Raw genomic sequence first — 15,156 nt, forward strand, 5'->3', positions numbered from 1 at the left:
CATGAAACAGGAACAAAGCTACTGAAGAAAAATTATTTCAGACATTTGACCTTGCCTTGACCCTGTTTTAATCAATTCCAAAATCTGCGATAATTTCATATAAATCCTACCAACATTCAACCATTTGTTCTTTTGAGATACTGCACTAACAAGAATCTTGGATGGATGGATGGATGGACGGATGAACAACCTGAAAAAATAATGACATAAAAACATTGAAGCCCAACATTTTGCCAAAAAATACATTTAATCATCCCATCTGTGTGACAAAACAGTCTGATGAGACCAAGACAGAACTTTTGGGGCATAATTCTAAAAGATATGTTTGATGCAAAAACACGACAGCTTATCACCCAAAGAACACCACACCCATGGTGAAGCACGGTGGTGGTAACAATGCTGTGGGGCTCTAGATAAGAATCATGGATAGCTCCAAATAACAATCTATTTTGGCACAAAACCTGCAGGCCTCTGCTACACAGCTGAAGATGAAGAAAATTTTCACTCTCCAGCACAATAACAACCCAAAACACAAATCTAGGTCGACAAAGGAATGGCTTTAGAAGAATAACATCAATGACTTGGCCCAGTCAGAGTCCAGATCAAAATCTTAACAAAAAACCTAAGGAACTAGCAGAAGAGGGCTGTGTAGAAGAGCTCTTGTCGCAAGTTGATATGATCTGGAGCACTTTTGCAAGGAAATGTGGAATAAAATCGTCAAACCAAGATGCGCCAAGTTGTTAGACGCTTACCTAAAAAGACTGAGCGCTATATTACAAGCAAAAGGTGATTTTAAAAAAGTATTAGTTAAGGGGTGTGTACATGTATGGAACCAGGTTAGATCTAACATGATTCAACTGGGTTTCATTTTTTATTTCCCAAAAGACCTGCAAATTTAAGAGTGGTGTGTAGACTTCTTATATCTACTGTACCTTTAATGTTGTTTTTTTTTGTAGAACTCTACAACACAATGCATTAGAGAAGCTTTAATCAGACTTAGAATTTAGGATACCTTTACTATCCAAAAAAACCCTTAGGAAACACGATTTTGACAGGAACACTGACCTTCCTATGAGGATTCATATATTTGCTCTGCCAATCACTGGTGTATTTTTCAGTGTAGTCCTCCAAAATGGCATAAAGGTCATAGGCTTCTGGAGGTGGCTCCACATCACCATTGAGAATGGCAGATGCACGAATGTCTTGGGAATAGAACCTTCCAGAAAACAAGTGAAGAACATTTTGCAAAAGAACAAATAGTGCCCAATATAATGTACAATACCAAATTAATATCCAAATGATAGTAAATGTTTAACAGGACATACTTCCTGTTAGTCTCTTTACGTTCCATCAGGTAGGAGCCAACGATAGAAACTCCAGCATAGAGGCCACGCGACCTGCAGTAGGAGAAGACAGCTGCCATGCTGCGGAATGCCACATCCGCCTCCAAATTCCTGTTAAAGACGCTTAGTCAGACGGGTTTGTCTTTATGCATGCACTGCATAAACCACATTCAAAGACAACAGACAGTCACAAGCTATTCTCACCAAATGATTAGCTGTGACCACTGCAAATTCAGTGTTTGAGACATGCATGTACATGTTTTACATTCATAAATATTTATATTCAGATGGCAACACCATAATACTAGAAAATGATATTAATATAGAGAGCTTGGTTTTATTTAGTTCAATGAACAACTATTAAACCAGCAATTAAAAAAAAAAAAAATCTATATTTCCCATGCACAGACAGACAAAAAACAGGATGTAACCAAGTATTTAATTAAACTACCGGTTTTTAATGTGGTAAAGTGCTACCTGTCATTATATGTAATTCTCACCAAAAAGAAAAAAATCGTACATGCTGTGCTTGCTCATGCTTGCTAAAAGCATAAATCACTGTTCATCAATAGGAACTGGACTCAAGAGGCGCCAAAATGAAAATCAACACAATGTAACAGACTATATTCATCTCCGTTACAGAGAGAGAGAGCTCATGTTTTAAAAATTATTTATGAACCCACCAAACAAGTTACAATTATAACTGTCTAAACTCCTACATGATATATATGTACACAATATAGGAATTACTGTCCTTTGAGAATTTACAAATGACTTCATAAATCATTGCATTATACAGTTCATCCATATCCTTTTTACACTTTAAAGAGTAGTTACACCCTTGATTTATTGTTAGTACCCGTGCCTCTGCATATTTGAAAAGTGCACTTAATTTGGCAGGTTGCAAGTGTGTGTGAATGTGCAGAGGCGGGGCTCAGTGTGTAATGTGAGTAACAAGGCAGCTAACATTATCAATCACACAAATAAAGCTTAGTGATAATGGACAGTGACAGCAAAGATAGTGACAATTCACAGTAGATCATCTGAGGTGGAAGAATTCTCTCCACCAGAATCACACTTGTGCAATCATAATAATAATAATAAGAAGAAGAAGAAGAAGAAGAAGAAGAAGCTAGACCAATAAGTGCCCAAAAATAAAATGTCGACAGAGTAATAGCATAAATAAGTACGCTATAAATAAACAGCATAAATATGTATAGTTATCACACTGTTAACTGTCCTTGAGGACTATCAGAATATTCTTGTCCCTTATTCGTTAGGCCACAAATCTAACCTCACTGCTTTCACACTGCTCTCGTGTGTCTGTGGTTAGTACACAAACTTGTCACTGAGGGAAAATGTCTGTTGACAAAAGTCCCCCAGATTAGCCAGAGCTTTCGCATGTAGGTAGTAGGTAATGTTACTCATCTGTCAACAACATTCCTTGGTAGGAAATTAGATACTATTCCCTGCCTATCTGTTCATAAAATCATCTTAGCCCATACAAATGGCACATTTATTGTAATAAATCACTCATAATCCAAATACACCCATCAAGATCCTTGGCTGTTATATCCAACACTCTAATGGCATGTTTTTAGGGGTGAAGTTACTTTATAAGCAACAACAAAAATAAAAACACACATGCTATCAATTGCACGTCAATAGCAAGAATCAGAGCATAACTCTAAAGATAAAGCTACTGACTTGAATTAAATGACAAAATTGCTAATAGTAACAGTTGACTTAAAGCTTAACCTATACTCTGGGGGACATATTTAAAGTGGACTGAAACACCTGCTAATGTCGAAATTGTGTAGACCATTGTTCAGACCTCAGAATTATTTACGGACTTGAGCACTGCTCAAGTCAGCCCATAACTGTGGTGCGTCTCAATTATCTGCTATTCAGATACCACAGTCTGCTCATTTCCCCCCTCAGATATAGGTCACTGGCCAATATGATCCATACAAAAGCTATGGAAACATGAAATACTAAATATCAAAATATGGAGATATAAGAAGGAATATAGAAATTATTTATTTAAAAAAAAATAATTTAACAAAAATTGTAATTTAAAAAATATCTTTCTTTCTTTCTTTATTTATTTTTAATTTTCACAATTACATTGTCTCTTACAATTCATTTTTATTTCACAACACTATTATTTCTCATTGCAAAATATGAACTTTATGTTACCACAGCCATTATCGTATTGATTTGGATTTATGTTTGGGGTCATTATCTTGCTGAAAGATTCATTCATCTTGGTGCTCAATGGAATTCATAATGCCACCTATCTTAACAAGAACACCTGGACCACTAGCGCAAACAGGATTAAGGATTCACCACCATATTTTATTGTGGGTATTAGGTGTGTTTTCTTTGCAGTTCCCATTGCATGCTGATAGTATGCAGGGCCAAAAAGATTAGCCTCTTCTGACCAAAAAACATTATTCCAAGTGTATCACCAAAGAAGAAGTTCAGTTACCTCCATGTGCGGGTTACTTCCAGTAGGGGTTCTTTCATGCAACTCCTCAAAACAGCTTGTTGTTATCAAGGAGACAGCTAATAATTGATTTTAAAACTTGACAAACCCATGATTTAACTAAACTGTTAAGTATTTTAAAGTAGTTTTTTGAAAATTGTCATTTTCTCTGTATCTTATTGTGAGACTATTGCAATTTCATCTCCGAAATGTGATGTGCTTTATCGGTCATTGCTTTTACTATCACATTAAAGGGGGTGCAAATTGCTAAACACCTGCCTCAAAATCTCTAGTCAAAAAAACCTTTGGAAACAAACAATTACAATAACCTGAATTAACGATCCAGAACATCAAGTTAAGCACCTGCTTAGCACAAGTGTACTGATGTATTTCAAGAACTGACTACACTCCGTTTCTTTCAGCAATGCTGCAGCCTCACTCATAGATGCTGTCAGCATACTGAAAATGTTTGGCATGGAGAGTGAAGGAATAGCTCATACCTGCCAAGAGGACCAACAGCTACAGTGAAATTCCCTCCAAATGTGAGGTTTCCCCCTTTGCTGAAAGCTTCCACAGCTCGTCGCTGATTCAAGATGATGACAAAGTCAGACGCCTAAGGATGAAAAACAATTATAGGCACAATTACGCTCTAATAAGCCCTAATAATAATATCAGCAAGGCATTATATCACATTAAAGATAAACACACTCCTAATCCTACCATCCTGCTACCTCTGCACCACATATGCCTGGTGTATCATAATCCTCATTGTGAACTCCCATGAACTCCCATTCCACAGAACCTGAGATTCTTAGACTAAGCATAATATAACTCATTATTCCCAGGGCTGGACGGTAGAGCTTTCCTTGCTAAGTTGCTAAGTCTTGGCTCCTCCCAACTTTCTTCATTCTCTATTTTTCCTTGCTTTGTTGCCTTGGAGGTTGAGGCATGAATGTTTGTGAATCTGGTTTAAGACTGAATTGTAAAAAAACGTGCTATTCCATTCACCTAAAAAGACTGCTAAATGACCCAGTACTTGTGTGCATTACATGCAAAAAAAAAAAGGAAATGCAATACTGAAAATACATAGTGCTCTATGTGTGCGCTACACCCGCAACCTGAAAGCACCCAATGTAGAAAAGTAATCAACAATGTCATTTCACACAGGTACTCAGTACACAATGAGTCACCCAATGGCGAAACTGTAGGCCATAAAACAAAGCCTGACTTTCTCTTCCTGGTGCTGACAAATGACCAAATGACCTTTGCAGGAGCACATGTGGATGATTGCGTGGGCCAAAGATAGAAGGATCCAGTCACTGTGCTGAAAAATGATGAAGCCAGTTCATGAGCTGCAAATAGCTCTCTATTTAAAGGGCACTAGTGCCAGTATGTATAAAGCTTATGTGAAATCCTCTTACAAATAGCCTTAGATGTCCACTGAAGACCAAACAAATCTTATCTAAATGCTAAAAGTGTGTAAAAACCCTTTAAAAGAGAAATACAAACTGTAATTTAAGTTTAAAAAAAAAGTAGTATGCATTTCTTAGATGTAATATGCATGTTGCATTGCTGTAAACCAGATTTCCAAAATGATACACTATCAGCCACACCCTACCAGCACAGTACTATCCAATAAATGCATTAAAAAAAAAACATTGTGTGTGTTTTAATCAAAAACTAACACACAATTTTAATATTCTCATGTTGTTGATGTCTGTGTTCATTCAGCCTACTGTATAATAGCCTATAATATTAACCTAGGCCATACTGAAGTAGGAAGACTTGAGACTTTTATTGAAAATAAGCTTTGATATAGTCTTCACATCACCTGTCCTTTGGCCTCAATCAATTTAATCTGTCTTTTAAATTTTAGTACAGTATATTAATGAGTATATTATTAATCTTTAACAGGACATAAATATGACCAGACAAATGTCCCCTAACAGGGGAGAGAGCATGGGCAACAGGCTTTACATGCCCATGGAATAAGTTTATGATGCCATTCCCACACCCTAAACTGCAGAACCTGCACATAGTGATCAGTGAATAAGATAAATGTGTCATTACTCTTGTTAATATGGTATTTTACGGTTTAGGCTCTGGTTCTCATTTAGGCCCTGGTTTGAAGAGACTGTACAATCCTATGAATAGTGAGATAAATGAGATTTAATCAGAAACCTACCTCCAACCCAATCTCAAAGCCTCCACCGAGACCAGCGATGCCAATGGCTGAGGGAGCTGACCATCCTTTATCACAGGACAAGAAACAAAGTCATGTTTTAGTAGGTTGCCTGCATTTCATTAATATGAAAAAAAATAAATAAATAATCACCTATAAATATACAGGTTTTTAACTGTGTTCACACCATCGCTAACGGAACTGATGAAGTCATCAGTTCGGTGGAAAAACAGAGACAATGGTATTTTTGATCCCACCCTTCAAACCCCAGGACCAGCTTTCGGTAACCCAGGAGCCCAGAACAAGCAGAATGTGTTTTAAACAACTAGTATAGCTTTTTATTTTATCTTTGCAATTGGTAACTACTCTTAATAAATTGTAAGTATAAAATTACACTATATGGCCAAAAGTATGTGGACATTTGTTCATCACTGCTATGTGTGGTCCTTCCCCAAACAAACACTGGAACAGGATGTTCAACAAGAATATATGGTCATATATGGTCATATAGTGGATGCTTGATAGTGTTTAGTGTATGATAATTTGCTTTCTTACATTTTTTTGGTTTATTTTTAGCTAGCTAGTTTGTCACAATTTTCAGGAAATGGAAATTTAGCAGTGGGATACTTATTGGATTTAGGATTTGTCCATTTCTGATCAAAACTTTATGAGGTTCAAATGGAACCAAGTAAGACAAGATCAAACTTGGACAGTAGTCACTAAAGCATTAGAGAATAGTTACAATATAGCACGTCCTATACAACAGCCTAGATCAATGATGATCAAAAGATGGGGGGTGAAAAACATCTGTGTTAAATAGCCACACTAAAAATACATTTAGCATTTATGCACTGCAGTAGTATTGTCCACTTAAATTGTCCACTTAAACAAAATAAGGCCATAAATTAACCCCAAAAGGATCGTAGTAACATTAAGTAGATCTAAATGTTACATTATCAATGTTATAGGAACACAGAAAGTAGACTTTGCCTTTAAAAGTCAACCATTCATACACATCAGTGACATTATATTTGTCATGCAGTGTATCCTCCAATTTGTGATCATATGCATTTCAAAGGATCTTGTTCACTTCTGTTCTTATGTTCCAAAATAAATATCTACAAGATTTTCAAATAAATTATTATTTTTCAAATTGCATAAAACAGCTGAAGGCATTGCTGTTCATGCAACCTGATATTTTGTTTAAACATTTTGAATTGGTTTCCCTGTGTAACATTTAAGACACTATTTTATTGGCTTGCTTAGTGTGATTCCAATGATGCAAAGAATGTGGAGTCTTACTGACCTATACACATCAGGCCTTACTTATAACGTGTTTAAAAATAAAATCAACTTACTTCCATCAGGAAGACGAGCAATCACTATACCACTTCCCCCTCGAGCAGTGATCATGAATCCTGCTTTGATGACAGATAGGATTGCCAGTCCATGGGCTTTAGCAATCACATGAGCTTAATTGGACAGAAAAAAAAAAGGAAAGCAAGATCAATATATAAACAACTGTGGCTCATTAGAAATGTTTCTGAACTCCACACCTCATAAATGTCCACACAAAACACACTGTCCACATTCCCCACACTGTCCCCTCAGTCTGGCTTAACCTGTGTTATTTACTCATTTTTTGTTATTTTTATTTGCTATTGAAATTGGGAGTAGACATTTAATTATGTGAAAATATGAAACTAATGTGATATTGCAGGTCACTAAAGTGAACAATATAAAAATCCAAGACAGACAGACAGACAGACGAACTCCAACGACATTTATGCACTTATGTGTTTTTATTTGCTATTGATATTTTGAGCCATTACATGATGCAACCCTGCAGAAGTGTACTTCAGATTATTAATGTAAAGTCAGATAATTTGTCAACTAATTATGTAGAAACAATTACAACCACATCAGTAGAACTTTTTATGGTTTTTATTCAATCCAACAGCCCGAACTAATTTTACTAATTTCCTCTGTAAAATTAATAAACTTGTGTACTAGATCACTTACCTACACATTTCCTCAAACAAATATTACCAGAAGCAATCAACCATCTATTAAAAATAAAAACTCATCTATAATAAACATAGCACAGGCTATATACCAAAATCTCTTAAACTATCAGTTATCAAACTGTTGTTTCAAAAAACTGACCTTGACCCTTGTCTGCTGTCTGTTACGCTCATACTTGCATAGGAATCACATTCATGAAACCTTTCAGTCAGGATTAAGGCCTCATCACAGTACAAGACAGCTCTGGTTAAAGTGGTAAATGACCTACTACTAGTTGTGTCTCCCTGCTTGTGTTGCTAGACCTTAGTGCAGCTTTTGATACCATAGATCAATGGTTCTCAACCTTTTTTTTCGAGTGGGCTGCACTATGTCCAAGTTCAAGTCTCACGGGCCGCATATCATTTACATATGACGTCACCAATGCAAACTAACCAGATATTAAGGTATCTAAATGCTTACAATTAGATTTATTATTATTATTATTATTAGAGAGTCTAATTCTACTTACCATTAATGGGACACCTGATGTTTGCATGTGTTCTTTCATTAGTATTTTCCTCACATCTTTTTTCTCCTCTAATAACAAATTTGTCCATTTTGATCATTAATTGATGATTGTTTTAAATCTGCCAGAGCGCGCGCTTGTAATTGTGTGCGTTAACTGTGTAATTGCGTCAGTTCATAGCTGTGTCAGTACTGCGCATGTCTGAAAACAATACATGATCACCAAAATTATTTTATATGACATAAAAATTATTGTTCAAACTTATTTGTTTAATACATTTAAAAAAAATATATGAATTGTAAAACTATAAGTTATCATTTTTTTTTTTATGTGGTCAGCGTCGTGGGCCGCATTTGCATTTGTGACAGGCCGCGGGTTGAGAACCACTGCCATAGATCATAATATTATTCTAGATAGACGAGAAAAAGTTGCTTAGTTTAAGGGAACTGGCTCAAGTCTTATTTGATGGATCTTTCTCAGTTTGTGGACATAAATGGTGAGTTCTCTATGCATACCACGTAAAGTTTGGTGCCCCCTCTTCGACCCATACGCCCCTCCCCCACCCCATTCACTCTGGTTTGTTGAAGGTAAAATGATGGGCCACTTTACGTACCAGGGTGTCCATGGTATCTTCTGTCTGTCCCTTTAAGTTATGCTGTCATAGCTATCCTTGCTTGGACTCTACACATAATGTACCGCCTCTTAAACCATTATAGAACAAGAGCATACCTAATAACATATTCTCACTCTCTCTCTGAAATTCTGATCTATCATTTCACATTCATCTTTTGATCTCAAACCCAAATGTCTTCAGTGTATAGCCAAAATTAAAGAATTGGCCTTGCCATTCAAATACTATCAGAGGGGACTATATGTTACTCCTGCTGATGTCAGTGACCCTGACTCCTTCTGCCCTCCAGACCTGCCTGGTCCAACTTGATGCTCTAATTCTGCTTGAAGCTTCCTTCACCTGAGAATCACTCGCTGCTGCTGAGGATGGCCCACATGAATAGCCTAAAGACGGCTGTGGATTGTCTCACTTGGACAGCCTGAAGACTCCACTTCTGAAAACAGTGTATGCCTAGGTCTCATTCATTATTCAGTGGATAACTTCACTCTGATACTATAGATTTAAAGCTAAAAACAATCAATCAAAAAAAGACCCTGATGCTCATACTGAAGATCCTTTCAACATACTCAGTACTGTTTGACTTTATACAGTTGTGGAAGAGTAGTGACTCAAATACTCTGGGTAAAAAGGATGAGTTCCCTTTTGAGTCTGGTTCCTCTCAAGGTTTCTTCCTCATGTCCTCTCAGGGAGTTTTTCTTTGCCACTTTCAGCTCTGGTTTGCTTGCTAAGGATCTAAATCTAAATTTACAGTGGGGTCCAAAAGTCTGAGACCACTAGTGAAAATGCTTCTGTTTGGCATTCTTTTTCAATTTAATACAATGGTTACAAATGAAATTATCTTGTGAAAATGTAAATGTTTACGTGAATTTTAGAATTTGGTATGTCCACTTTTTGCTTTAATGACAATGTACAGACTCCACAAGTTTGTGTAAAACCTGATGATCCATGTTAAATCAAATCCATAGGCATATCATCTGAACATGTGCTTCGATGGAAGGCATAAGACTCACAGGAAATCTGACCTTTTGTATAAAGGAGTTAATACAGTCAATATCGCAAATTTGCTTACATTTAAACAGTAACCTAGAAATTGTGCAACATCTTAAATCTAAATAGTCAAGCTGTTGCATATTTCTTTTTTTTTTTGTTTTGTTTTAGAATTTACAAAAATCTGAAACTTTGTTTATTTCCAGTTTTAAGTAAAAATAAATAAATAAATAAAATAATCCCAGATTTTCAATCTGGTCTCAGACTTTTGGACTCCACTGTATATCTAGCTGCCTTGTGACAATGTTGTTAAAAGCACTGCATAAATAAATAAACTGAAACAAACCATATCTTGGAAATTGGAAACATGTCTTGACTTGAAGACTCAGGAATGAGAACTTTATTTGTGGTAATTCCAGGAAGATGCTTTCCTAAATTAACAAATCAATGTCTTCTTTGGTTTTGGCAGAAGCTTTTTTTACAGGCATTTGGTTGCCTTAAATAAATAGAATGTGGGAGAAAGGCAGATCCCAGAATCATGCCCAAAAGCAGCATGCAATACGCAGTATGTAAACAACATAAATATTTTCAGTATTCCATAAATATGGATGAAGTACTACTTATGCCTATTTTCCAAGTAAATGGCCAAAACATGATGTGTTGCATTCCACAATGCATTCAGGTATTTCCGTTTCAAAATAAAAGCCGGAATATTAGCCAGACAATTAGCAATAACAGTACAGCTGTAGAGTGTGCCAGTTTGTTACTGATTGCTTTAATGATACTATACATTATACTAGTGTGAATATATATATATATATATATATATATATATATATATATATATATATATATATATATATATATATATACATACACACACATACATACATATATATATATATATATATATATATATATATATATATATATATATATATATATACACACACATACACACACACACACACACACACTATATAGCCAAAAGTATGTGGACACCCCTTTTTTTTTTTTTTTTTTTTTTTTTAAATATAACCGAGAAGGCCTGGCACGCAGTCAGCATTCCAATTAATCCCAAAGGGGTTGAAGTCAGGGTTCTGTGCAGGCCACTCGAGTTCTTCCACTCCAACTTGGGCAAACCATGTCTTTATGGACCTCGCTTTGTGTGCAGGGGCATTGTTATGCTTAAACATGTTTTGGCTAGCCCCCGTAGTTCCAGTGAAGGGAAATCTTAATGCTACAGCATACAATTGTGTGTTTCCAAATTTGTTGCACATATGGGTGTGATATAGCCATATAGAGTGCGTATAGTATATTACTTAATTTACAATGCAGAATGCATACTATACTGCCTGCTACTACATAGAATAATACACAGTACACAGGGGTTAAATTTAACCCCTGTGTACTGTGTATTATTCCATGTAGTAGTAGGCAGTATAGTATGCATTCTGCATTGTAAATTAAGTAATATACTATACGCACTCTATTAAATTAATTTAGGGGTTGGAGCTCTGCCTCTTTCATGGTAGTCAGCAATCTGAGAATAATACTCTTCAGTTAGGAAATGTGATTTTTTATTATTATTATTTTTTAACCGTTTCTGTCATAAGGACCTAATTTTATAACTACAACTGGGCGGCAAGATGTTACGTTTTCAGCATTCCTTGTTTGTCATTAAATCATATCAAAACATTTTCTGATTTTCTCTAGCAATGATATGATATGGTATAGTCTTTACATATCAAAAATAATAACATTAAAATGTGCTAAGCTTTTGACTACATGACAAAGTTTACTGGACGTTTTTGCTTGGTGGATTGTTTCTTAACCCAGCAGTGACACTGACGTGTTTAAAAATAACAGGAACACTCGATTCACCTGATAGATTTGTAGCAGCACTGCACACACCAACCTGCCAGTGTCATGGCTGTACAGAGAATGTACACAACTAATTACACAGTGGGGATCAATTAAGAGAAATGCTCTGTAATGCCACAGGCAGGCTTGTCGTAAACATTGTAAATCATCATAAGCTAGCTTATCTTGCTATCAGACAAGGTTTATGACAAACGAAGACTGTCAAGCAGCATTTTAAATCAATTAGTTGAAAGGCTTTACAACTGTCAACATAAGAACTTTATTTGTATAATATGTTGTAGATGTCCGTTTTTGTGAAATTTAGACAAATTTCTGGAGACAGTGATGATTTTTTTTTAAACACAACTAGGCTCGCTGTATGTTCTAAAAGCGGTAGCAAGTGGGTAAAATGTATAACTATAATGATAATTATTATTATTAAAAAAGTAGGGACAGCAGTAGGATTACACACACTAGTAACATTACACCACTTAATTATTCATTAATGACCATTTTGGGGGAAAAAAAAGGTTTGTTCTTTGGTTTATGCTTTATTTTATGATAAAGAATTAAAACTGAAATAAAGTAATGGATAAATATTGTTTACCTGGAATAAGTTTGTCAGGGCCTTGTCTGTTGGAAATCTCTGTGAATTCCCGAAGGATTTTAGCAGCCTTCTTAGCCTCAGACTTTAGGTTGGATGGAATGGGGTTGTTCACTGTAAATAAACAAATTAACAGAACACTTATGTCATATAAAGTTAAGGCATTACTGCAAAGACTTATCTGTACAGACTTGTCTTCTGTCGAAAACAAAACTGAAAGCCTCATAGAAGCCTAAACAACTTTGACAAATGGTTAGATTAGCTACTAGTTTAGTCTTAATACCCAGATAAATTAATGAAACTCCTCATTTTCAATTGTTATTTTAAGATTCATGTTAGCTGCAAAAATTCAACTATTTGTCTACATTGGTGATAGCACATGAGCCAAGATTGGAGAAAATATAAATGCCAGTTTATCAGCTTCATGACTTTAGCTGTACATCAATTACTGATCCTTAGAGCTAAAGTCTACTTTAGATATAGACTGGCTCCACTGAACAAAAGAATCAGAGGGTTGAAGTGATACTGTTGGTGTCACCATAGCCATGATGAACCCTATGAACCTACAAATTAGTTTTTGACATATTTAAAGAAAAATAAACAAGTAAATAATTATGGGTGGAACCAAAACGTAAATTTTCTGTTTAGGGAGTGTCCCACTATAAATCGCCTCTGGTCAAATATCACTCCTGAGGTGTCTTTCCCCACCCTCTACTCTATGAGTAATGGCACAAGCTAAACAGGTATTGTGTTGTATAACTTAAAACATATTGTACTTGCCAGAGTCATTACCCACACTAATAACTTCCTGCTTACATCATCCTAAGTTAAAATGATTAACACTAGCTAAATTCATACTTCTGCATTTATTAGACATTTCTGGTTATGGCTTTTGAAGGTTTCCATGACCACATTTGACCTAGCAGACCTGCACTATGCCCATGCTTGTACATACACTTAAGTAAGTATTGGACTCCTAATTGGTCAGATTATACACAAAACATTACATATACTGTATTAATTTGCCAGTTGCTGTTCTCTCTGGGCTCAGTGGCCTAACAGTGGGTCACCGGAAGCCCTGGTATGTAAACTTACAACTTTCCGGTAGGCACAGAACTCTAACCAGTGAATTACTAACTTCGTAGGGTAGAGCAGGGTTAAGGTCTCAAAACTGTGAAACCCAGATCAAATCATTCTCTTTTCAGAATCTGTTTAGATTCTGAATCTATGTCACTTTGTCTTCTATTGTTTCCAATGATAAGATGCGCTTCTTGTTTGTAAATTCTTGCAAAAATGTTCTGATGCCTTTTTCCCCCACCACCCTAGTTCATTTTGTACTGACTCATTTAATTTTCTGGGCTGAATCATTAAATTTACACCTGAAGATCAAACAGCCAACTGGTACAGATGAAAGTTATTTTTGGCAACTGGTCCCTTGTCACAGTTTACGCAGGGAGGTGCTTGCAAAATGTCACTTTCAATGCAGTCTTTCAAGTTTTGGAATTCCTAAAACCAGCTTTGACAACAAGACAATTCTCCATTACACGTGGGAGACAACTGCTTCAATGCAAAAACACTAATGCTGTACACGACAGCCACCGATAAGGATGTTTTTAAAATAGGTGCCAATCTTCACCTTTACACAGCCAACTCACAAGGAGATTAACCATGATGAGCAACAAAGGAAACACTCCACAACAATGCCAATTATTTTAAATACTTGTGGGCAGAAGACCATTGATATGTCCCATTTTTAAATTGCAATACTAATGGGTCATCATACCACAGTTACAAATATCAATGAACCATATAATGAGTCAGGTGTAAATTATTTACCTTGGACTAATGACAATCACTGATCTAGAGAAGTTAGTTTTTTTTTTTTTTTTCTGGCCAAGCGATTTTCAAATGATCATTATTTTATGTTCCATGTTTATCAAAGTCTTGCCACTTATATTACCTATTGTTACAGCACTGTTCTTGTTTGGGAAGCATTTATCAAGTAAGGAATAAAGCACGACTGGGTGTAGTGTTATAGAAAAATAATCAACAGCATGCCATTACCGCCCCAAAGTTGATTATCTTCCAAAAACAGCAAATCCTGGTTTTTTTAGACTTACATAACAGCAATTGCCAACACAATATATTACTGAAGAATAAGGAGTCATACTTTTTATCCAATTATAGTTATGTTTAATGTTGTGGAACATCAGCAGAACAATTTAGTTCCTGTTATTACTTATACAGAGATGAGCAGTTGTTCCCTCACCAACTACTCTTTTTTTGCTGTCTTGTGAAATTAATATGACAAAAACATGCAGCTTATCACATTACTGAGAAACTACCAAGCCTTCCTTGAAACTATCTTGAAGGTTGTCCCATGTCAGAAATCATAAAGGAACAGCTTACGAAGCACTGAGACTGGAGAGTCCTTCCAAAAATGCCATATAAACAACTTCTCACAGAAAACTTAAACAACTACGCAAGTTCTTTTAGTCTGTAAGTGGTCCGCCATACATGTCCCTGTG

At 35.8% G+C, this 15,156-nt stretch overlaps 1 protein-coding gene across 1 annotated transcript in view; it reads right to left on the reverse strand.

Annotated features, from left to right (window-relative positions):
- Nucleotides 1-15,156, reverse strand: part of sh3yl1 (SH3 and SYLF domain containing 1) — a 38,643-nt gene that overhangs the window by 13,272 nt on the left and 10,215 nt on the right. The window contains exons 2-7 of the mRNA XM_026933738.3: nt 12,632-12,742; nt 7,372-7,485; nt 6,017-6,081; nt 4,332-4,444; nt 1,326-1,454; nt 1,066-1,216 (exon numbers count right to left, since the gene is read on the reverse strand). Coding sequence (XP_026789539.1) covers nt 1,066-1,216; nt 1,326-1,454; nt 4,332-4,444; nt 6,017-6,081; nt 7,372-7,485; nt 12,632-12,742 — 683 coding nt within the window. The remainder of the gene's footprint in view (nt 1-1,065; nt 1,217-1,325; nt 1,455-4,331; nt 4,445-6,016; nt 6,082-7,371; nt 7,486-12,631; nt 12,743-15,156) is intronic.

Source organism: Pangasianodon hypophthalmus, chromosome 10 (assembly GCF_027358585.1).
Source record: "Pangasianodon hypophthalmus isolate fPanHyp1 chromosome 10, fPanHyp1.pri, whole genome shotgun sequence".
NCBI lineage: Eukaryota > Metazoa > Chordata > Actinopteri > Siluriformes > Pangasiidae > Pangasianodon > Pangasianodon hypophthalmus.